Below are 24,406 nucleotides of genomic sequence, written 5' to 3'. Positions count from 1 at the left end.
TTATTCCTGTTGTGAATTTTTTTTTCCTTTTTCTTTTTTCTTTTTCTTTTTTGAGATGGAGTCTTGCTCTGTTGCCCGGATGGAGTGCAGCGGCGCCATCTTGGCTCACTGCAACTTCCACCTCCTGGATACAAGCTATTCTCCTGCCTCAATCTCCTAAATTCCTGGGATTACAGGTACCTGCCACCACACCCAGCTAATTTCTTTGCAATTTTAGTAGAGATAGGGTTTCACCATATTGGCCAGGCTGGTTTGACCTCAAGAGATCTGCCCACCTCGGCCTCCCCAAGTGCTAGGATTACAAGCATGAGCCACTGTGACTGGCCTAATTTTTTTTATTGATAGTTTCATTCATTCATTTATGCAATCCTGTGTAGTAAGGATACCCAGATCAATAAGACATGGCTTTTGTTTTCATGTGGCTTACAATCTAAAAGAAATCTGGAGTGTCGGCACATAGTACAAATGTCACTACCCTCCCCATTTGCAGATAAAAATGAGGGCAGAAGTAGATGAATACTCTAAACCTCAATTATGTATGCCAGGAGTCAGCAAACCGCTGCTGGAAGGCCAAATCCAGCCTACCACCTGTTTTTGTAAAGTTTTATTGGAACACAGCAATGCTCATTTGTTTACTTGTTGTCTATGGCTATTTTCATGCAACAGCAACAGAGTTAACTATTTGCCACTGATAACGAGCAACCTATAAAACCTAAAATATTTACCTGGCCCTTTATAGAAAAAGTTTGCTGAGGTGTATTCCTATGTCTGAGATTTCCCTGGAGTGTTTACATATCAATCCTGCTCATGGCTCCGAGGAGTCCCTTATTGAGGAACTGGGGGTCTGCATGTATCCTTATTAGGCCAGTCTCAGACACCGATGACCCCTAAACATCCTGCAATGGGGTGCCACTGCAACAGGATCATCCACTCCAGCTGGCCTTGGGGCCTCAGGCCGTAGCTTTCACTATCTCTTCTGTACTAGCTTCCATGCTGGCAAACATCCTAGTTGTGATTGGTAGAACCAGAAACTTCTCAACATTATGGGGAGCTGCAAGCCAAAAAGAACAGTCCCTGACAGTCCCTTGGAAATACGCCTAATGAAGTCACTTGGGTTGACCTCGGTGAAGACTCTGTCATGCACCCAGTCAGCCATTGTCTTAGAGGAATAAGGAGAACGATGCTGTGCGCTCTCCATTTGTCCCTGGAAATGCAGCCTCCAGGACTCCACCTGTTGTGAGCCTTGGGCAATCCTTTATGGTTTCTTCATGGATTACATGAGCAGGCTCTTTTGTCCTCTGGAGACCTGTTGAATTTGGCCAATGAGAGGCACTGATAGGAGACTCAAGAGCAGAGGATGGGGGTTTATTCTCCAGGATTCCTTTCTTCCAGGATGCAGGTTGACAGAGGCCGGTTTCTCTACTGAAGCCCGCATCGCCCACAGAGCTGCCAGTCTCTTCAGGTTCTGGTGACAGCTCACATCCTCACCCTAATTTAGGCCTGGGGGCTGCTATCTGCTTCCCCAACTCAATACTTTATCATTTTTTAATCCTTACTTTATTCATAGTCCCTTCATTATGTGCTCCTCAATTTCTCCTCCTTCCTATCTTTTTAAGACAAAGTCTCGCTCTGTCACCCAAACTGGAATGCAGTGGCACAATCATAGCTTACTGCAACCTCAAACTCCGTAGCTTAGGCACTGCCTCAGCCTCTCAGACCTGAGCCACCACACCCAGCCAATTTCTTTGTTTGAATGTTCCATTGTTTCCCATGGGAGCCCTGATCACACTCAGAGCCACTTCCCCAAAGTACTCTCACACCACGAGGATGACTAGGTTGCAATCTAAACCTCTCCCCTGTAGCTGAAACGGTGGCACTGACTCCAGAGTTACCTTCCTCTTACGGCTCCTTATGTCCTTTTTTGTAATTTGGTTCTGGATGTGGTCCATCCCAGGACAGCGTTCTAATAAATTAGAGATGCAAATACATACATAGTGTGGGGAGGAATGAGGGGAGAGGACGTTATCTTACTCCATTCCTTGGTAGCATCTGAATCCTAAACAACCTGAGTGGGAGAAGGTGTCTCTTAACACCATTTGTGAATAGTGTCCACAGTAGCTGAGTCCCAGGACTAGAGAGGAGTGGCCTCCTCTTCTCCCCAGATACATCTGAGGCCCAGATCATGCTAAGCCCAAATGCCTCAATTTCAAAAGGAGTACATCTGAGTACCGAGGAGCTGTGAGCCTGTTATGCCTTTAGTCCTGACACATAGGCCTAGCTGGGAGTTTTTACCTTCTAGGTTTAGGTTCAGAGAACAGAAACCTGCCGTGATTACATTGTGGTATTTACAAGACCATGGCACAGAAGCAGAAACATAAGACAGAAGTGAAATACTTAATTGGGAAGCCATAGTCTGCCAGCAAGAGAAGACTTGGAAACTTAGAAACACCTCCCAATTCCACTGTAAACTGCTCTCCCAGGGGAACCTCAATTCTGCTTGATTTCTCAGACTCGCCCTCTGCCCTGCTGCCAGAGGTCTCAGTCAGGAGGTGCCTCTTGGGTTCGCCATCTGACTGATTTAATTTAGAGAATTTCTCACTCTTCACATGGCAGCAAAGGTCACGTGGCTAAGCTATTATGTTGTTCAGAAAATAGCTTCTTGACTGCTATGGTTCTGTAATATTGGTTAAAATTCCCATTTTGTGCTATTAAAAAATATATTGGTTCTGAGATTATAAGGTCCTACCCAATAGTTTTACGGCCACATGTTAAAAAAAGTACATTTTTAAAAGGCTTTATTGCCAAAAGAAATGAAAATGTTGTATATGCACGTGCATCAGTAGATTATCTTCAAAACAACTTCCCATCCTGTAGTGGAAGGGAAGGGTCAAGGATGGAATCACCTGGAGCCAGTGCATTGGTGTTATCTGTAGACAGCTCTATCAAGGAGAAAGTGGCCTGGATAAAAAAAGAGGACGATTTGGAAACCAAAGGAGCCCAGGTGGCATTGCTTATGATTTCATCTCATTTGAAAGCTGATCTCTGCATATAATTGGCAAAATAAGGTGGCGTCAGTAACCCTTCTATGGTCATTTCTTTGGCTCTGGTTTTCTTGATTTAATAACACTCCTATAATAGAAAACCAGTTCTACATTTGTGAATCCCACAGGACTCTATGGGGTAGAAATTGGTATGTTGGTTTTCAGAGCAGAAGACTGAGGCTCAAATAATCTGTGTTACTAACCCATAGACCAGCACTTTCAAGGTGGTGGAACAGCATCCAGGACATGAAGGTTTAGGACCCTTGGCACTTCTCACCTGACTGAGGCAGTTTGCCAGTGGCTTCCGGTGGGCTGATCCTGTCCTGCGGAGATATCTGGTTTGCCACAGACTTTTTTTTTTTTTTTACCATGCAGATCTTGCCCACATTTTATCATATATATATATATATATATATTTTTTAATTGCATTTTAGGTTTTGGGGTACTTGTGAAGAACATGCAAGATTGTTGCATAGGTACACACATGGCAGCATGATTTGCTGCCTTCCTCCCCTTCACCTATATCTGGCATTTCTCCCCATGCTCTCTCTCCCCAACTCCCCACCCCCCACTGTCCCTCCCCTATTTCCCCCCAAAAGACCTCAGTGTGTGGTGCTCCCCTCCCTGTATCCATGTGTTCTCATTGTTCAACACCTGCGCCACAGAGTTTCAAAAGGAAATGGGCTGCGAATGCACTTAGGCAGGCATGAAGTCCCCATCACTCTTTATGGTTTTACAAGCCACTCCTTGTCTGACTGCTAAGGATGTTTAAGTTGTGGCCCCTATTTGTTCTACTTGTCTTTCTATTGCTAAACCACTTGTTCTCCATTTTCTTTTAGATTTGTCCATTAAATAAAATGATTCCATGACTAATGAAATTACTCCACACTGTTGACATTTTAAATGAGAAGATACTTCTAAGCTAGCACTGCTGATCAGACGGTCAGATTGGATCCTTTCCACTTCTTTCTGACATACATTCCCGTTGGTGCCTGGCTGTCTCCCCTGCTATGCCATGGCCTCTTGGAGTTCAAGGACCAACTGTTCATTCTTTCGTCCCTAGTGCCTGCAGTAGTACTGAAAGAGAGACCGTACATAATACTTGGTTCATGCATGCACTAGACATATGTGTTCTGGGGACAGTGAGCAGCCAGACCTGCTAGTCAATGTTAGAAAACAATAAGTCATATGAATTTATTCAATGATAAAATGAGCATCTCTAAGAGTTTTGTTATAAGGGCAGAACTGGAATTTTCAGAATACATTTGGTACAGATCTCCTGGCAGCTGCAGTAGAATGAACTGGCTGTGGAAAGCTAGAAGCTGGCTATTGTCATGATCCAGGTGGCAGGAAAAGAAGGTCTGAAATGAAATGCGGGCAGTGAGAATGAATGAGAGAAAGCCAAGCCCAAAACACCTGGTGGCGATGGAATCAATAGGATGTGTTGATTGAAACTGAATGGGCAAGCGAGGGAGGTAGCAAATATCACTACAAGCTTTGTAACCTGGGTGACCGAGAGGAACAGATAATTCTCTTTTTATCACCCCCCTCATCTATCCTCCCCTCTACCCACATCCCCTACCATTTCTCTGTTTATTAGCTCCTGTGTCTTTCTTTTTCACTGGCATTGCCTTTTTCCACCCATTTAAACTTGAAAAGGAAAATGTTCAGAGCAAACTTCGATTGTTCAGAACGCTGTAAGACAAAATAGGTGCATTCTTTTTGACCATTTATGCTCAAGATTATGCCAGGACCACCCTGCCTGACCCAATTCCTATCGGGCCAGGTCAGCCAGCACTGGCTACTGGCTCCCACTTCACTTAGACCTGTGCTGGCCACTCTGAGAAGAGAGTAACACAGGGGGAGAGACTGAGGAGTGCCCATGTAGAAGTGGAGGCTAAAACAATGGGAGTAGATGCTACTACTGGAGGAATTTAATAGTAATGCAGTTGACAATGGTAATATCCAATATGTAGTAAGTGCTTGTTATTTTCTGAGCTTAAACCATGTAATGATACATTCAATTTCTTTAACAATGTGATGTAGACATAGGCCCATTTATAGGGAAGAAGCTGGGGCACTAAAGTTAAGTCAGTGTTCAAGATCACATAGCTTGTAAGTGGAGAAACTGGGATTTAAACACATGGATTTGACCGCGTAGACCACACTCCAAACCACTCTGCCAAACAAGGAGAGATGCTTGAAATCTGGATGGGTATTGGAGGCCTCTTGGCAGTGAGGAGGCTACTAGTGTAAGAATGGCTAGCTCCAGCAGGCCTTTTCTCTGAGCTTAGCACCATGACTCGTGACTCAGGCATACCCTCTGCAGTCCTGGAGGACCAGCCTTCTACACTCCAGGGTTGCTAGAATAGTGGGGAACTGGAGTTGCTGGAAAGGAGGGTGATAATCCTTTCCCGGCCTGGAGATTACACTTGCAGCATACGGAAAGAGCGTCAAGCCTGGTACCTGAGACCCAGCTCCCCTGTGTTTCTAAGCCACAGCTTTTTCCTCTGTAAGATGAATTGCGATGAGGCTTGAAGGAGATCAGGTATGTGAATGCACCTAGTTAGTGTAATGTCAGGTGCATAACTGGTGTTTGCTAAAAATTTATTTGCTCATGATTTCACTTAGAGAATGCATGTCTGACTGGTAGGGAGCAGCCTTCCTCCAACTCCCAGGGGAAACTCTTACATCAAGCATTTTCAAGCAATCATGTTAGAACAGCCAACTATGGCCCAGAAAGATGCTTACCGTTGTCCTTTCTGTTTCCTCACCATGAGGATGCTAATGTTTTAACTCTAGTTAGAGGAGGCGGGAGGATCTAGAGGAGACACCTCTTGTGCTGGGTGCCTTCTATGAAGTATCGTTTCCTTTTATTTGTCTTATGTAATGTGCTGGTAATTTCATTGCGTAAGTTGGCATTTCCAACCAATGTAATTACATTTGGAAATGGTTATAAGAGGCTATTACCAAAGAAATCAAATGTTTCTCCTCTTTATGTAAAGTGAGGATCATAATTCCTCTTAATGTTTATACTGTGCTTCGAGAGCCTTGGCTCAAAGAAGTTTTGCAAACACAAAACAGCACTTCCTATGTCACTTCGTCCTTATTTAGCACCTATCACAAGAGTGCCATTCTGTCACAAAGCGGTGCAGAAAGCTCAGTCTCTGGGGAACTATCAAATGATCATGCCACCTGAGTGACTGGGTGTTAACATTAGGAGAGAGAAAATGTCAAATGTAAATTAAGGGCTCCTGTCACAAACATGAACAATACTGTCCTTGAAAGTTACAGATAAACACAGGCTAAAGTGGCACCATTTCTTCTCTTCCTGCAATCCAGGGGGAGATATCAGTCCAGGGTGACTTTAGGCCATGCCAGTGAGAGAGGCTGGGGGAGCAGACTGGGCTGAAGAAGGTGATAGGGCTCAGATGCTTCTTGGAGTCAGCTGGCTAGTGATGAGCTGTGCCTTCTCTCCTTCCAAACCCCCAGCTCAGCCACGGAGGATACAGGGAAGGAACACAGGCTATGAGGCACAGTGCTTGGCATATTGAGTGTCAAAAAAAATCTGAAGAATTATTTTAGGGCTACTATGTCACCAGTTAAGTTTTACATGTGAGTTACAAAGCCATCTTCTGTACTTAAACTCCTTTACTGAGTATGAGTTTGGCAAACACTGAACAAGTGCCTGTTAGGCCCAGAAACTATTAATTTCCAGGAATAAAGAGACAAATAAAACAGTCCTTGCTGGAAAAACAAAACAAAACAAAAAACCCAAAAAAGCAAAAGTATCCCATGGTTTAATGCAGGGATGGCGTGTCATTTTCATTTCTTGAGCTGAAATTCTCTTCGAGTGCTCGTGGTCATTGGGAGCACTGCTCAGAAGGGTCCTAAGGCCTCCTCTGGGTCCTGCAGACAAGGATGCTGTGATCAAAAGCATTTGGTCATTTATTCATTAATTCCACAGATATTTGTTTAGCGCCTTCTATAACGTCAGACACCGTTCTGGGTGCTTGGAATACAGCAGCAAACACAGCTGATATTCTAGTGGAAGGAGACAGACAATGAACAAACAATATAGTGTCAGTGGTGGTAAGTAGCAGGAAAAGAAAGCAGGATAAAGGAATAGAAGGTGATGGGGAAAAAGAGGAGCCTCTCTGCTGAGGTGACATTTGAGCCAAGTCCTAGTTGAATTTCGGAGAAGAGCTAGAGAAGAAGACCCTACACAGAGGAAATAGCAGGTACAAAGCCTTGAGGCAGAGTGGGCTTGAGGGAAAGGCAAGGGATGTGTCCGAAGGAGAGTCAGGGAGGGGTGTTTGAATTTTCAGAGAAATTTCACTGGAGATGTAGCTGCGGGCTACTCAAGGAGCAACTGTGAGCTTCGGTAAGCCTTTCAGACTTTAATCTACATGTGAGGAGAAGCCATTGGCAGGTTTGAGCAGAGGCAGGCATGACCATATTTTCTTATTGAAAGGGGAGATGGAGTGAAGAGGGTTAAGGCTGGAGAAAATGAAACCAGTCAGGATGCAGTTGCAGTAGGCCAGCGAGGAGAGGGGCCAGGCTTGACAGGTGACTCAAAGGTGGAGCTGGAAGGGCCTGCTGGCTGCATGCAAGATCAAAAGAGGAATCTTCAGGCTTCTGTGTCTGAGAAACTGAGTGAAAGAAGATGTCACGTTGTGACATGAGGAAGTTGGCGAGCAAGTAGGGGCTGGAGGAGGGGGCACCTTAGTTTGGTATTTTAGACATATTGGTTAAGCATTAAACATCTAGTCAGGCATCCCATAGGCCATAGGATACAAAAGGCTGATTCCAGGAAAGGGCTGCCTTAGACATCCCTGGCAAGTGCTTCTAGTTCTAGTTCATGAAGTCCAGGTAATTCCTCGGACACAATTTCCAGGCCTTGCAGTTTCTCTTTTGATTGTGGACAAATACAAGTTAGCCTGTAAAATCTGTTCACCATGTTTTCTGAATCAAAGATGGTTTGATAAACACCAATAGTTCAAAGTTGAAACTGATCAGAATGTCCGGATGCATTATTGCTGAACTGGCTAATTCATGCATTCGTGAGTTCATTCATTCCACAAGCATTTATTGAACACATTCTACACACTTTTCTACTTATTAGTAAAATTAGTAGCACAGAGATAAATCTGATTAAAGTAGACCCCTCTAAGGGGGTTATTTTCCTCATTTTATTTCCTCTGGGCACCAGAAATTCTCACTGAAATATTTGCGTAACTTTATCAGCATAAAAGATGACAGGACTCAGGCCATCTCTCTTACTTCTTGTAACACCCTCCTCTTTGCTCGGCCTGGTCAGTCATGTTTCCCTCTTACTATTCCTCACACACACTCTTGCCCCTGACATATGTCCTTGATGTATTTTCTGCCTGCCAGGTCCTTCCCCAAGATCGCGGTAATGCCCGTTTCCTCACTTAATTTAGGTTTCTGCTTAACAGCCATTGTGTCATGACACCTCATCTCATCTCTATCTCAGGCACCCTCAACCTACTGTTGCTCTCTATTCCTGGATCATGTATCACCATCTAGGCCTGTGCTCTTGTCAGTCACTTACCACCAGACTATGAGCTCTGTGAGAACAGGATCATATCATCCTCCACTGTATCTTGGTAGTAGAATCAAAATCATTCCTGGCACATAATAAGTTCTCAATAAATAGTTGGAGAATGAACGAACAAACTTAGTAAGAGCTTTTGTTTATTTGTTTTGTTCTTTTTTGAACTCGGGACTTTAGATGGTGTATGACTTTGCTAGAGATAGTCTGAAAGACCAAGATGAATGTGCGGGCCTCGTGGTTTCTCCTGAGGCCAGCCTCCTTGGCTTGCAGAAGGCTGCCTTCTCACTGTGTTCTCACATGGCCTTTTCTCAGCACACACGCATCCCTGGTGCCTCTTTCTCTCCTTGTAAGGACAACAGTCATATAGGATAAGGACCCACCGCCATATGACCTCATTTAAACTAATTACTTCTTTAAAGACCCTATCTCCAAATCCAGTCCCCTTGGGGGTTAGGGCTTCAACATATGCATTTAGGGGAACACAATTCAGTCAGTAACAGATGGAAAAAATGAACTTTTTACCCTGGGCTCTGCCATGAGATGAGCTTTGTATAACAGCACTTTTAACATCAGGAGCCTATTCCCTCATGCTCGACCCAGGCCTGACCGTGCTAACAGCAGATTTTCTATGGCATCGTGTTTTCAACAGTCTTCTTCTTTCCTGTGACCCATATTATTCCTGGCCCTGCTGCTCTGCAGTGGGTGGCCGCCTCCTTGCCTGGGGCCTTTGGCTTGATCACGGCTGGCATTTGTCTTTGATCACTCACCTTTGGAAAGGTGGTGGGCTGCTGTGGCCACTAGTAATCTTCCTGAGAGGTCTGAATCTACACTCTCAGGGTCACCAGGTTCTCCATTCAGAAAGAGCGTGGTTCCACGCAGCACAGAGAGATTGGGCTTGGTGTGAGGATTAGATACCCTTTGATAGATGGGGTCTCTGTGTGCTTGGAATCCAAATGTACAGACCTCTAATTTTGGCAATGCTCAGGGTGACTTAATTTAAGTACTTAGTGTCCAATATCATATGTGAGCTTTGCCAGATCTACATACACAACGTCCATGAGGACATCAGAGTCTAGTATGGAAGCCATGGGCTAAGCAGCCACACAACACAGCCAGAAGAAGGCATTGATAGAGGTTGCAAAGTACTGAGTGGTCAAAGGAGACAGCATCCACCCTATCTGGGAGGGGTGAGAGAAGGAACAAGATTCCAAATTCTTGGATGCTTCTCCCAGTAAGTGGCAACATCTATGTCCCCTCCCATGAATCTGGGTTAGCTTCTGACTGTGTTGAGTGATTGAGTTCTGAGGCTAGGTCGTAAAAGGTGTCTTGATCATCGAAATGAGACATCTGACCTCTATGCAGCTGTGTCACCAGCCAGGGTAGATATAGGCACTCGGGTCATGTGGAGACTGGATCCTCCAGTCCCAGATGCCAGTCATGTCAATTGCTCCCAATTGAGGCACCAGACTTCACAGAGGAAAGATAAGCCATCCTTTCTTGCCACCCGCTAAGTTTTGGGGTTGTCATGCAGTGACAGTAACTGGAGCAGGGCATCAAAGTGAAGGCACCTCAACCAGGTCCTAAGGGATGAACTCGCCAGATGGGCACGATAAGGGAGCACATATCAGGCCAAAGGGACAACACATGTGAAAGCATATGAGACATCAGAGTCTGATTTCTTCAGGGAAGTGCAGTCACTTGCACTTAGCTGGAGCACAGGCTGGTAAGCAGGATGAGGCTGAAAAAACATGAAGGAACCAGATAATAGGGAGACTTGCATGCCTTGCAAAGGCCTTCATTAGACTTGGTGCCATTCAGGCTAATCCAGACTGGCTGCTGTTCCCCCACTCTTGATAATTTACTCATGCCTGCTGACTTTTTAGTGAAACCAGTTGTTGGGCAATACTTCAGATGTTATCCATAATACGGACCCTAAAGAAGCTCTTTATTTCCTGTGTCACTGACCACTGGCTTCCAATTTCACTGCTTTAACATTTCAATCGTGAGTATAACAATAAAGTGTCCATTATATTGCCCCCAAAGAAAGGCTGTGGGTGTCAGCCTCTGGAATGCTATGACTTCCAGGGGATAGAGTACATTGGGGCTTGGAATGGGAGTATCTTAGAGGAGACCTAGGATTGCTCTATTTCTTGAAATTCTCTGTTTCCCCAGAACACCTCCATCCCATTTTTTTCTGAAGTTACCATTTCCTTTTACTTTTCATGGGAACAAAAGCTTTTTCCTTCCCTGGAAAGGAGGATCCCCATTCTGTATTCTTGTTGAGCAATTTTAGAAGTACCTTCTCTGTGCTGCGAGATATTGTAGTAGGTTTCATAACATATTTAAAGGCTTACTCCTCAAAACTGTCACGTCTGGAGAGCCCTACAAAAGTCAGCAAGGACAAAGACGTGACGACTCTCTCCTGCCCCTACTATTACAGACAGCTATCAATTCCAGCTCATTTAGGCTGATCCAATCCCGGCACCAAAAGCCATTTCCATATTATTACACCAAACTGAAAATTACAGAGGCTGTGTATTCCTCTGCAGAGTCTCCAATTTAAGCTTGTAACTTAGCACTAGGTTATTAGTGACATGCATCATTATTCTCAAGGCACATTCTATCTGCAAAATTTTGTTCTCCAATTCTTCGGAAGATGTCAGCTGTACTGCTCAGACTCTCCACTAGGCAAGCTGCACTGTTCATGTTAATGTGCTCTTACCACAGGCTTTAAAATTAATTTTTGATCATTGATTCTTTACGTTAACAGCCCCCCGAGCCCTTCTAGTGGGTAGAGAAACATCACAGAGTGAGACCACAGAGTATGTCAGTGGGCAAACTGGAGTCAGAATGAACCAGGCTTTAATTAAGTGTGCTCTCACCGGGCCTCAGAGCGTCCATTGGAAGCTGCAGCCATCAGCTGACAAGAAAAACGAGAATCTCATTTCTATTTTTCTTTTAGTCTTGAAGTAGCTTGTTTCAGTCAAATAATTCAATTTAGGAAAAAGCAAATATTCAAGTTGAGGAATGCTACTACTCAATTGTTTTGATTGCTTTATTGAATCAAGAAAGTAAACAAAAAAGGTTTGACTATTTACCTGTTCCAAAACATTTAACTGCTTACTCCAGAAAATCTCTAAGGTCTTGGCCAGCTGTATGATTCTATTATTTTATCAGTAAAAACTGTTGAATTTAGAGACCAGAATTCCTAATAAATAGCTGGAATTGCTTGAGTGGGAGAATCTAGTGAAATATATGCTTTGGCCATATTTTATGGCTAAATGGAAAATGTGTAGTTTTAACTCACGTTTCATAGATGTGAATTTCAGATGAGACAGTTTCATGTTTATTATCTCATTTAGTTCTCACCACAGCCCTTCTCAGTAGGAGTCATGATGCCCATTTTAATATTAGTTAACCTCAGGGAAGGGGAGTTTAGGTTAAACTCAGTGAGCTTCCTGTTAAATTGCAGTTAGGTTTTTAATTAGCTTAAGCCAATGGTTCTCAAAGTGCTGTTAGGATCAGCAGTTGACAGCCTCACTGGGAACTTGTTGCAAATCACACCCTTTACCTCCATTTCAGACCTACTGAATCAGAAATTCTGGGGCTTGGCTCTAGCAAACTGTTTTACTAAAATCCTGTAAGAGATTCTGATTCACACTCGAGGTTGAAAATGGTTAGTTCAAGGGTCAAATATTTATTTCTTCTTTTTCCTTTATCTTTTTGAGACAGAGTCTCGCTTTGTCACCCAGGCTATAGTGCAGTGGCATGATCTCAACCCACTGCAACTTCTGCCTCCCAGGTACAAGTGATTCTCCTGCCCCAGCCTCTTGAGCAGCTGGAACTACAGGCACGAACCACCATGTCTGGCTAACTTTTTAGCAGAGACTGGGTTTCACCATGTTGACCAGCCTGGTCTTGAACTCCTGAGCTCCAGTGATACACCTGCCTTGGCCTCCCAAAGTGCTGGGTTTACAGCGTAGGCCAGCCCGCCCAGCCAAGGGCTAAATATGATGAAGTTTGAGAAATGCAGATGTTTCTAAGAAAAGGAGAAATATATCAAAATCTGACATTAGAAAATGTAAATTAGGATGTACCAATCGCATTAGAAAGGACCGGTCAGTTTTTTTTAAAAAAAGAATAAACCACAAGTTTTAATTAGGATACTCCCTAATGAAATTAAAATGAGATTAAATGTGCAAATCTTGAGTGTCTGTACATTTTCTCTTCAGGAACTCACTTTATTTGAGCTCTTATTTATATTACTTAATACAGCAATAGACTTATAATACATTATTTAAGTATAATGAGGGACACACACTCTCAAATTTGTGTTAGACTCTGTTGCTCCAATCAACTAGATCAGTGCTTAGTGCTTTACTAGACGCTCAACAAATATTTGTGAATGCACATATAGAGCCTTACTATATGCAAGGTCCTGTGTGTGTGTGTGTGTGTGTTTGTGTGTGTGTGTGATGTCAGTATTAACATTGATAATCTAGTAGGAGAGATAACAAGTCACAAGATAAGTCACACATAGCAGGAAGTAGGAAGTAGCTGTTGAATCAAACCTTTAAGCAGGGTAGAAGCAGTGAGATGAGTTGGCAAGGTTTCTTGGAAGCACAGAATCTGATATGGGATAGGGTTTTAGTGGGTGAAGGTGTTGAAAGACATTCTAAGTTTTTAAAAAAGACCTAGTCAAGAAGATGAGAATGGATAGAGCATTTTCAAGGCTCATGGGTTGGGCAGGTGTCCCAGGGCCAAGGTGAAGATGAGCTTTGAGTCTGAGGTGTGGAATGATAAGTTGATCCAGTAAGATTGTTAAATGGGGTGATGAGATAACAGAAGTACCAACTCATGAATATTATCCCTTAAATTGATAAAATTTAAATTAATGTGAGGTTCAACATTTGAATCCAAGTAAGGAAATTTAAACACCTTTCACATACTGTAGCTCTATTATGCAAGCTATGCCTTTAGAGTTGACTCAAATTTTGCTTTGTCCATTTAATTGCTGCTAAGTCACATTTATTCATCTTCCACTTGTTGTATACATATATAACTTATTATAACCAATAAGAACCAAACTGCAAGTCAACCATGTGTTTGCAAACTGCATTAATAGAAGTGCAGTGTATTATTTAGGATAAAGATGGTAAAAAGAAATACTTAACGTTGTACCTGGCTCAAGGCTTTTGATAAAAGTTGTTGATTACTTATCTTTTTATCATTAGTATTCTCCTGTTGTCATTGTTTCTGATGTAAGCTCCATGTTCAGGTCATGTGTCACATTCAAAACTTTGAAAGCGTTGCATTTATTGCATTGGAGCACTTTCAGAGGAAGTTTTGCCAAGACCTCTGGTTGGAAACTTCCAGAAAAATCTGCAAATGTGGAACAGGAGCTTGAAAATATTATCATGGTTATCACTACCATGGAAATCTGTAATCTACCAAGGAATCTCATGTTCAGCAACTCTTCTTGATTTTCATACTAACCCTGGGAAATGAATGCTTCTACCAATGGAATCCTATTATCCCCATTTTATAGATGGGAAAATTAGACATCTAGAGCAGTGCTATCCAAAAGAAATATAATTTGAGCCAAATATGTAATTAAAAAACCTCTAGTAGCCACATTAGAAAAGGGAAAAAAACACAGTTAAAATAAATTCTAATAATTTATTTTATCCAGTATATCTAAAATATTATTATTCTAATGTGTAACCAATATAAAAATTATGAAAGAGATAATTCACATTTTTTGTTTTTGTACAAAGACTTTGAAGTATGGTTTGTCTTTTAAATTCACAAGACTTTGGACTGACAACACTGGTATGCCCAGTGGCCAGAGATGGCTAGTGGCTAGTGGCTGGTGCAGGTCTAGAGGACTGAGTAGGGATGTAAGTCCTCACACAATCAGAGTAGGCCCACAACTCAGGGAGCCATAAAGACAAGCAGAAAGACCTTTGCTCCTGATCTAAGGCTTGTAAGCTAGAACAGCCATACAAATGAAACAAACCAGTAAAAAAGGAAATGACTTTGTGCCATTCAATTCAAGTGTGTTCCAGGGTCACACATATATTATTTTCTTTCTTATAAATTTTATGACAAGTATGGGAAAAAAATGGTTGAAGCCCTTTCTAGCAAAATGTCTGCAATAAAGAAAAATCAGAGTGGGTTGCTTCTCACCACGCTAAGAACAGAATCAGAGCTCACATTGTTTCAGACTTTTTCAGAGAGTGATCTATAGAGACATTCACACACACAAAAGGGAATATAGATGCCCTTAGCAGCTCAGGTAGAGATAAGGTTAGTATGAAATAAATAAATAACTGATTGTAGGAAAACATGTGCGTTCATATACCTGAGTCATTATCATTCATCTCCTGAAAACTATTATTTAATGAGACCTTCCGCAGTTGGGGTAAATTGTAATCTTAGGATTCAGAGCAGTCATCCTTTACTCTTAGGCCTTTTACAAATTAAACGATAATAATTTCTTTATCCAGAAAAAGTTATCTATATTGGAAATTTTATATAGAATTTTAAACACTTCACTGATAGACTCCCCACATTGCTCTCCCCTAACCTGGTTTGAATTCTAGGTGTAGAAGTCCTGTTTTTAAGTTACTTGCTATAATGTGCTGTGTGGGGTCTACTTGGCAGCCTGAGAACCGTTGATCAGAATGCATTTAGATTTGACTGCTTTCCCAATTATGAATTGTAATTACACAGGATGTAAACACGAGTTTAAGTGGTTGTAAAGCTCTCCAATGCTTGTCAAGCTATTAATTTTATAAAAGGAATATTTATTAGGAGTCTTCATAATTAAGCATCAACTGACGGAAGGATTGTTGAAAACGTTGTCATACTATATTTGGACACCCCCCACTATTTTTTTTTTCCAACAGAAGAGAAAAAGAGACGGAGAGTAATGACACTAATCTCTTTGCCTTGAGGTGTTTATCACACCATGAAAGCCAAAACAATTACTCAGGGCTTCATGGGGTAGTCATGACTGGTAAATAGCAAAATACGATTTCCTTGGAGAATGTTTTCCTGCAGTGTTTCACACTGGCAGAGGGAAAACCATTCCCCAACAGGAGCAGCCCTCCTTCAGAGTGCAAATACAAACGAACAAAAATGACATTATGTTCTTGCCTGCCTGGGGCAAAAAGAATCACCTAGTCTTAACAGGACTTCAGGTGCTGCGATTTTCTGCCATTTTCTGTCTTTTATTAGATTAGAATGACTGCCCCTTGTAAGAGCAAAGCTGTAATGTGGTACTATCAGGGCGGCTGGAGGATACAGCTGTGGTACATTATATCTTCAGCGGAACTTGGCAGTCTTGCCATGCAGGAATTTCGGAATCTCTTCAGGCAGATGTAGGAGGGGTAGTAATTATTTTTTCTCTTTTTAGTCATTTTTCCCCATAGAATTCCTAGTTCACTAATTTAATAATAGTTAAAAGAAATGCCTGTGAAAAAAGTGGGACTAAGTTAAGCAAATGAGGATTATTTTTTACTTCCAATCCTCTGCAGTTTGCTTCAGCCAGGCAAGCTACATCGTTAGTGTTAACATAATTAGATTTTGCAGAATAATGGCCCATTTCACCAGCTATCATTTTAGCTTAATAAAAACATCACATAATTTTAAATGTTACTACTCCATTCTAATTCCTCCTTCAATGAACAACGGCTTTCAGGTGATGAGAGAAGGCAGAGGGGGATTCCAGCACTTAATAAATGCTCAGTTATGTTACTGTAAACAACGCCCCTTAACATCATTCAGCCCTTTTTGCTAGACTTGTTCCCGGACCTATTCTAAAAATGGATTAGGGACAGAACTTTTCTGTCATAGCAGATCTCAAGTGACTACACTTTGTTCAATATAATTATGAGTTTTTCACAGATGTTATTTTCTTATTTCTAGTTCAATGCCATAATATGATTTCTACAAGCGATATGTCTGTTTCTTAGTTATCTGATTTTTCAGATGCAAAATGAAGATGGTAATATGTGAGTCACACCTCACCAGGTGTTGAGAAGAGTAAAAGTTCACTATGTTCCCAAGATTACTGGTGAAAATTCAAAACATGATAGTTGGCATTCTTAATTCTTTCTGACATCATATTATGTTTATGTGCAGTTTATTCTGGGAATTTGTTGGCATCTGTCTTAGGTAACTAGAGGAGAAAGCTACTTTTAGTGTAAGAAAGTAAAAACAAAAAGTATAAAATCATTCCATATGGAAATGGTCAGAACTGACAGAATATTTATGACAGATGAACATTTGATGTTTCTTAGAAATAAAATTAATTAGAATCTAATCCTTATAGCTCATGAGGCAGATAAAGAATTGTACATGTCCAGATAGTTAAATAAAAACCCTGAGAGTATCCCTTATCTGTATTTTCATTCCTCTATTGTTAAAATTTTCTAATTGGGTTTTCTTTAAAAAAACAAAACACAAAAACCTGGAGCTTTACCTGGTGGCTCATATTGTTCTCCAATGCAGCTTAGCCACTGCCACCTTGCCATCCTTCTCAGTGAAGGCCGGGAGTAGGAAAGGTAGGTAAGGAATTCTGGTTCAGATTTGGGAAGCTGAGCTTCAAGTTGTACCAGATCAAAAATATCTAGAGTTTTTCACAGAACAAATACATAGCAAATGTAGTTCCCACATATCCTGGTCAATCCTGTGAGCAGAGAAGCTGTTAAATAGGTATTTTATTTCATGTTTAACAACCAGTAAAGTACAACAACCCATTTCCCATATAGTACAGAGCATCCCATTTCAGATTGCTGGGTCTTTACATCCCAATCATACTGGGTTATTGATGGTAGAGGATGAAGGAGATGGAACAAAAGATTCAATGTCAAGATTTCCTCACACTTTGCCCCCCGATGGATCCCAAATTTCTTGTACCTGTCAGGCCACAGGTCCAAGAGAAAGTGAGGGGAGCATTAACTACAGGGTCAGTTGAACCGTGGAGCAGATGCTTTCTTCCAGCCTGGACCTTCCTTTGTGTTACCTGGTGAGCAGTTTGTGCCAACATAGGGATCTGACTCAAGGGCACCTCAGGTGGATCAACCCCAAATGTTTGCAGGGCCCTGTGCAAAAGTACCAATGGAGGATCCCGTGCCACATGTCTAAGTATTTAAAAGTCATACATAAAGCTAATAAACTGTTAAATTATCTTCCACCCTGCCTCTTTGACACATGATGCTTTCATAACCCTTGGAAGCTCAGGTATAGATTTAGAATTCTTAGACTGTTCAGTGTTCCGTACCGGCCCCCAGCCTCATGGTAGCCCTTGCCAATCTCCTTCCCTCCCCTCGTCCCCTTATTTTCCAGCCCTGAGCTCTTGTTTTCACCACAAAGGGCTTCTCCTTGCTTGTATATAAATTCCACAGCGAACACTCTAAGCCCCTAAACCACCCACACAGACGCACCCTTTGCCACTCCTAGTGGCCAGGTATATACACTCAGGATGCTGCCTGCCTTCAGGATTTTAAGCCCCCAGAGGAGGCCCACATTTGGCCTAAAAGTGTGGGGGGGATATCTGAGTAGGAAACTCTTAAAGTTCCTGGTATCGAGGAGAAAACTGGAGGAGAGTCAGAATCGGTCTCTCTAAGTAAGGGCCCATCTTGGCTGGACTAAATTCTTCCTCTAGGCTGTGTACAGGGTCAGAAATAAATAACTATCACATCACAGCAGGGCACGTCCATTATCTTTCTATAAATAGCAATTCTTTCTAGATAGCTGAATCTTTGTTCCATGTTTTGAAATGTTATGCTCATTAATTGCATTGATGGAAGGAATTCTATCGTTTCTATGTGAGAAAGCTGACAGATTAACTCATATGCAAGACTATATTAACCCACTTTAAGGGACGTATCAAAGAGAAAAAAAGAACAAGATTTAGGACCCCAAATGTATGAACAACCGAGTACTCGCTTTTCACCCCAATCCTGTTCTTAGGGCATAACATTGTAGATGAATCCAGCTTTGTAAGAATGCTGGAAAGCAACAGATGAATCAAGTCCACTGAGTTGAGGTTTCTTCAAAGGAGTAGCTCCTTTAGGAGAACTTGAGAATCCAGATTTAAAAAGAACATTTCATTTCCATTTGTTGTATACCTAAAAGTGAATTTTTATTTAAAGTAGATCACATCGCTTCAGGAAATTCAGAAAACTATATCTAAATACACCGAATGAAAGATATTCCTCATCAATTTAGATTCTTATAGCCTCATAAAGATAAAATGCAGATGAATCAGTTTAAATCAGGCCTTCATTAAATTTTAGAATTAGCTTCTGGAATCCCAACTATTGAAGTGCGCAGTGTCTGATTCCTGAGCATTGTGACAAAGCCATGAGCAGATAACGATAAAGTGCATCGTTGCCAGAAATAACACGGGCTGCCTTTGGTTTGTGCTAATAAACTATAAGACAACTTAACTCCAATTTTAATGTTAGAAATCCACCTCATTATAAATAATCTCAAACTCCCTATGTTATCAGCATTTTCATGTGTTTCTTTGGTGAGCTTGAAATGTAATTTTCCATTTATGCTTCCAATGTAAATCTCCAATTTCTGGTTGGCCACTCTGGCACTAAGCCTAAGCTCTAATTTATTTCCATCTTTGCTTATTTCTTACATCAAAAGAGACCGTTGGTTTGAATAACAAATATTCAATAGACTTAGACGTGGGGTGGCAGGCAGCACGGGCATTACCTGTTTACCTTTTATTGCCTTCTTTGAATTGGCTTTTCTGGGAACAAAACCAATAAGACATGCTGTTCCTTCATCTAGTTTTTACCCAGGTTATTTATCAGGAGGCATTCCTCCCCACTTCCCTGTTTCAGCAAGGAGTGGCAGCAGGGTGAAGAATTCAGACTGGAACTAGGCTATAATAGGTTATTGTTCTAGCAAGTCATGTAGAATTTCATTGTCCTTAGCACTCTGGTTTGGGCTGATAATTGTTTTTGATTCCAGGAGATGCTGCTGCTAACACATTTGTAATCCGTAGGACAACAATGTGCTGGGAATGACATGCACACTGTTTTAGCCTCCTTGAAACTTTGCGAAGGTTCTTCCCCACCTGCCTCCCCTTGCTGTCTTGCACAGTAATCGGCCTAATAAAAGGCAGAAACAAGAATTTATTACACCTTGGGCAGTACTTAAAACAAACTTTATTCTCAGGAACAGCAGTTATGTCTACTTGCTGCTTTATATTTTGATATTTCCTCTAAATACTTAACTCTAAATATATTCAAATCCAAATTGCAAAATCACTCAATTTCCCTGCTCCTTTCCTGGTTCCCCAGGTTGCCTCTTATGATACTCCATGTAAACACTGTATTTGGAAAGATACATAGATCAGCATCCCTAGAGTTACATGATCACCATCAATCTGTGAAAATAGCATGACTTAAAAATAAAAGTCTCTTAGTACTCTGCCAACAGGCTTTGGCATAATCTTGGCAATCACTTGGATTTTTTTTTTTTTTTTTTTTCTGTTGTAATTTTTCCCAAGTGGAAATAGTCCCATATTTTGCAGAAGTTGTCCAAGCTAGTGAACATCAATCCATCTTCCTGGATAATAAATTCGTCAGCTGAATGTATTCAGTCCACACAGAAATCAGTAAAGTGAGTGTGAAATGCTTGGTGGCTGCTCCTTTCATCTTAAGAAATTGCAATACAAATTCCTGAAATCGTTTATGCAGGAATTTTTATTCTTTAAATCTTCCAGTGTTAAAGCAACAAGAAAACATTTAGAATGTCCTTTGGTGGAATCTTATTACACTTGTTATATATGTAAACTGATATTCTTTGATGCCAGCACGTTCGTTGCCCTTACAGAGAAATCTCTGCACAATGAAACAAAACAGAACGAAAGAGGACAAAATAAAATGTCAGTCTCTGCTGATTCGAATTAGATACATTAACAGATTGTCTGGTAACACAAATTGGCAATAATACAAAAAATCTACATATTACAGTATTTCAAGAAAAATAACTTCATTTCAATACAAAAGGATAGATACACTTTCTTTTTTCCTATAGCCACTCTTGTATAGTGGGTGTGTGCTCGCACTGGATTCAGTGCTGCTAAGATATACAGGGGTATGACTGGCTTGCGCTTTCGGAGGGGGCTGTTACACATGTGCATCACTAACATCGGACAAAGAAATCTTTCAACCAACAAGGGTTACAGAGCAACGTTCACTAAAGCACAGGTTGGAAGGGATTCAGGGACGGAAGCAGGCCAATATGGCAGCTTGTAACTGATTTCCTTATGCCCGCAATGCACCTGACAGCAAAGAATGCTATTTGGTTGGTCCACACACTGGGCGGAGTCGTACTAGGGCGCACCACGCTAGAGTAGCCAATGTTTTTAGGTCGGTTGATTTGTTTTTTGTTTTTGTCTTTCCTGTTTGTGGGGCTGTCGCAGCCTTTCCAATCCACAATATGCTCTGCAGCTGGCAATGTGATTTGCAGTGATAATATCAACAGCTGCCAACTCCTCTGGAGTCAGAAATTAACAGTCTTGACTCGGATGTGCTGTCCAGGGGTGATAAATATGGCTTAGTTCAGTTAGGCCTTCTTAGCTTGTACACTGTCTGAGTGGGGGTGTCTGTATGTGTGTGTTTCCTATGTTAGTAGCAAATGTTTGGGTTGTGTCTGCTTCCCCACGGCACAGGCCCGTCCGGTGTGGCCGGTGGCGCCACCTAGAACACCAGGGGGCTGGCCGTCCCCAGCAGCGTGGTCAGCAGCAGCAGCGCGCGGGAGCCGTGCGGGGATGCGCCCTGGCCGGAGCCGGAGCCGCAGCTGCCAGCCTCCTCGCAGCGCAGCTTCTCGCAGAGGATGCCCGTGTATGCGGCCGGGCACAGGCAGCGCACGTTGTTGTGGCACGTCCCTCCGTTCTGGCAGTGCAGGAGCTCGTTGTCGCAGACATTCGCTGCAGAATGAGGGGGAGGGTAGGGGTGGGGGGGCGCGGGGAGGAGAAGCAGAATCAATTTAAGTTCATCTGGCACATCATGTTTTCAGCCTAAAAAAAAAAATTCGCTATCGATCTCGTGCTCCCCCACCTCCCCTCTACAAACGAAGCCTGTGACTCCAATTTCCAAACAAATGTAGTTTTCTGCCTTTGTTTTTTATCATATTAGTCCTTTTCATATAGATTTTTGCTGCAATCTTGGATGTTATCTCGTTGTCCATTTCAGGCTATCGAATACAAAGTAATGCAATAGTTCTGGTTTGCCAGTATCTTTTCTTCATGGAACTGGGACCTGTTGTGACCTCTTGGGTTTTTAAACAAGCGCCCGATGCAAGAGTGCAGATCTTTGAAGCCAGATGAATGGTATTTAAAATGCAAAGCGGTATTGCTAAAATAACCAAAACCTCTAAGGGGTGGGCCATTCTCTCGGTGAGTGATTCCAGCGCCGCATGCATGAAGACAGAGCCCACTGGGAGGCATGGGGATGGGGGTTAGGGGCTGGGGACACGGGGAAAGTAGCATGCTCCAGGCAGGCAGCAGCCAGATGGGAAGAGAGAAAGCTTGTTTCATGGGAGGAGTGTGAGGAAAAGCAGTCACATTTGTCCCTGACAGCCTATTAAGGACTTTTATCATCTTGTAAATATGGCAAGTAGAGCCCAAGGTTACCACGATTTCTGGGAATAGTAATAAATGCAATGGTGAAATCCCGATTTCCAAAATTTCATTATGTCTATCAATACAGTCAGTTTGAATAAATCAAGACAGTTTCAGAAACTAGAATTCATTCACAGACCCTGTCATATAACTTTCACCTCTAATAATTTCTTATTTCTTCAAAATTCTGACTAACCTCATTAATTCCATGTCTCCTATTCATTTAGATAATCACTGTTTCACTGATTTAGCAGAATGTTAAATAGAACCCAGGGAAACTAAAACAACAACAAAGAGTAAAACAGTCAAGAACATTTCCCAAGAAACATATGCTGCTTAAGCACTTAACATATAGAACCCCTCTGGAACGGGAGGTGGGGGACAGAGCAGAAACAGTAGCTTTTTATAAATTATAACATTTTCCTTTTAAAAAATGTATGGTGAGATTTCCTCAGGGTTGCCACATGAGTTCAACACACTACACGCTCATATAGACATACCTCTTATTACTATTAAGAACAAAGTATTAAAAGAAAATAACTCTACCCTCAAAGTAGTAACACAATAGAGAATGTTGCCTTGCCCATTAATTATGTTCAACAGTCATGTCAATTTCAAAAGAAGTTTCTTATACAGAAATATGCCAGTGCTTTGTGTGTGAAAGATGGTGTTGGATACCCACATGTTTAATAACAGAGTGCCCTAAATAGGGCACTGTTTTATGGCCTTCCTCAACATTTCCTTGCTGACCTCTAACACAGTTGCATAGTGTATTGGCATAATTTTCAAATGTATCCACGCTTGCCATCTGTAAATGTCAGAAGTGACTCTTAAGGCCTACTAAATCCTTCAGGCTTCAAATATTGACAGGCAAGGCAGTGTTCCCTGATTTCCAATGATTATATAAGCTACCTCTTATTGAGTGGCTTAGAAATCATAATATTAGAAACAAATTATAGTACTTTATGAGTCATGGCTAAAAATGTCAAGATCTGTAGTTGTGAAGCAAAGTCCACAAGTGTGGAGTGGTTAGCCTCATGGTCAAAACTGACAAAGCCCTTGTTTTCTGGCTTTAAAAGCGTACGTAGGTTTTCAGGATTTTTAATTTTGCTTACACTTGAAGAAGTATGTTTAAGTGGGGCCACGTGGAACAAACAGATCCAAATAACTGTTTTCATCTAAAGTTAAAGATCCTCAGCATTTCTTGTTTCAGGCAGCAGATTGCTGAATGGGATATTTCCTTTCATTTGGGTACTAGAGGTAGGGAAATATCTGTTCCATCAATATCGATAACTGCTTGCCTGAATAATTGAGAAGAAATCAATAGTTAATTACATATCACTCCCCTTTAGGAAAAAAAAAAAGCTATTTTTCTTCTTCTTGGACGTGAATATAAATCAGCTGTTGAGCAGAGATTTCTTTTTTTCAAGAAGCTGGTGATTAAGTTAAAATTTGATATCTTTCCTACATTTAAATAATTGCTAGTTGATTTTGATAATTGTGAGAAATGTAATAAATACACTAGGAACAGATATAGCCCAGGATTAGTAATCTCATGGATTGGCAGGATGTATTTTCTGTAGGAGATAAATAGTGAAAAATGAAACATACAATATATTTCATTATTTAGAATTCACTATAAAACATACTGCGTTTGGTCTCTTCATTGTGCTGGTCCTCCAACAAATACAGAACTTTGCCATATATCCAGTGCTCTCTAACTGTTGCAATCATGTGCTAAAAGCACATCTAAACCTAATTATGGATCTTACCTGATATTCATAACTCATGCTTCATCTTCATGCCATTTTGAACCAAAATTGTGGTAGTTAATGAACAAACTAGGGGGTTAACAAATATCACTGAACCCTTCTTCAGTGTGCTCAACCTTGTACTAAACCCCACAAAGAAAATAAAAGAAATATAAAGCATGATTTCTGCCCTTAATGGAGTTCAAATCTGGCTGGGATGATAAAATATCTAAAAGAAATGATCTAATATTAATTTCATTAAAATGACCTTATCAATTTCATCCAGCTTATCCAGTATCTGTTTCATGCCAGGCACCTAGCTAGATGTCATGGTTGTAATTGCCCTAAAGGAGTACACGGTTTGGTGGAAAATAAATGG

General features: G+C 41.5%; 1 protein-coding gene across 9 annotated transcripts in view; it reads right to left on the bottom strand.

Moving 5' to 3' along the window:
- Positions 1-18,756: 18,756 nt before the first annotated feature.
- NTNG1 (netrin G1) overlaps positions 18,757-24,406 on the bottom strand; it is a 376,597-nt gene continuing 370,947 nt past the window's right edge. For 7 of the 9 annotated variants that reach the window (XM_032262856.1, XM_032262861.1, XM_032262863.1 and 4 more), the window contains one exon: positions 20,337-21,583. In XM_032262856.1, coding sequence (XP_032118747.1) covers positions 21,354-21,583 — 230 coding nt within the window. In that variant the 3' untranslated portion in view covers positions 20,337-21,353. Of the gene's footprint in view, positions 21,584-24,406 lie in introns of all 9 variants that reach the window. The other 2 variants (XM_032262858.1, XM_032262857.1) reach the window with 1 other exon arrangement.

The sequence above is a fragment of the Sapajus apella genome, unplaced genomic scaffold, assembly GCF_009761245.1.
Source record: "Sapajus apella isolate SASKATOON/1434 unplaced genomic scaffold, GSC_monkey_1.0 scaffold131, whole genome shotgun sequence".
NCBI classification, from domain to species: domain Eukaryota; kingdom Metazoa; phylum Chordata; class Mammalia; order Primates; family Cebidae; genus Sapajus; species Sapajus apella.
The sequence above is the reverse complement of the archived record's forward strand: the minus strand, read 5'-3'. Positions and strand labels throughout refer to the sequence as shown.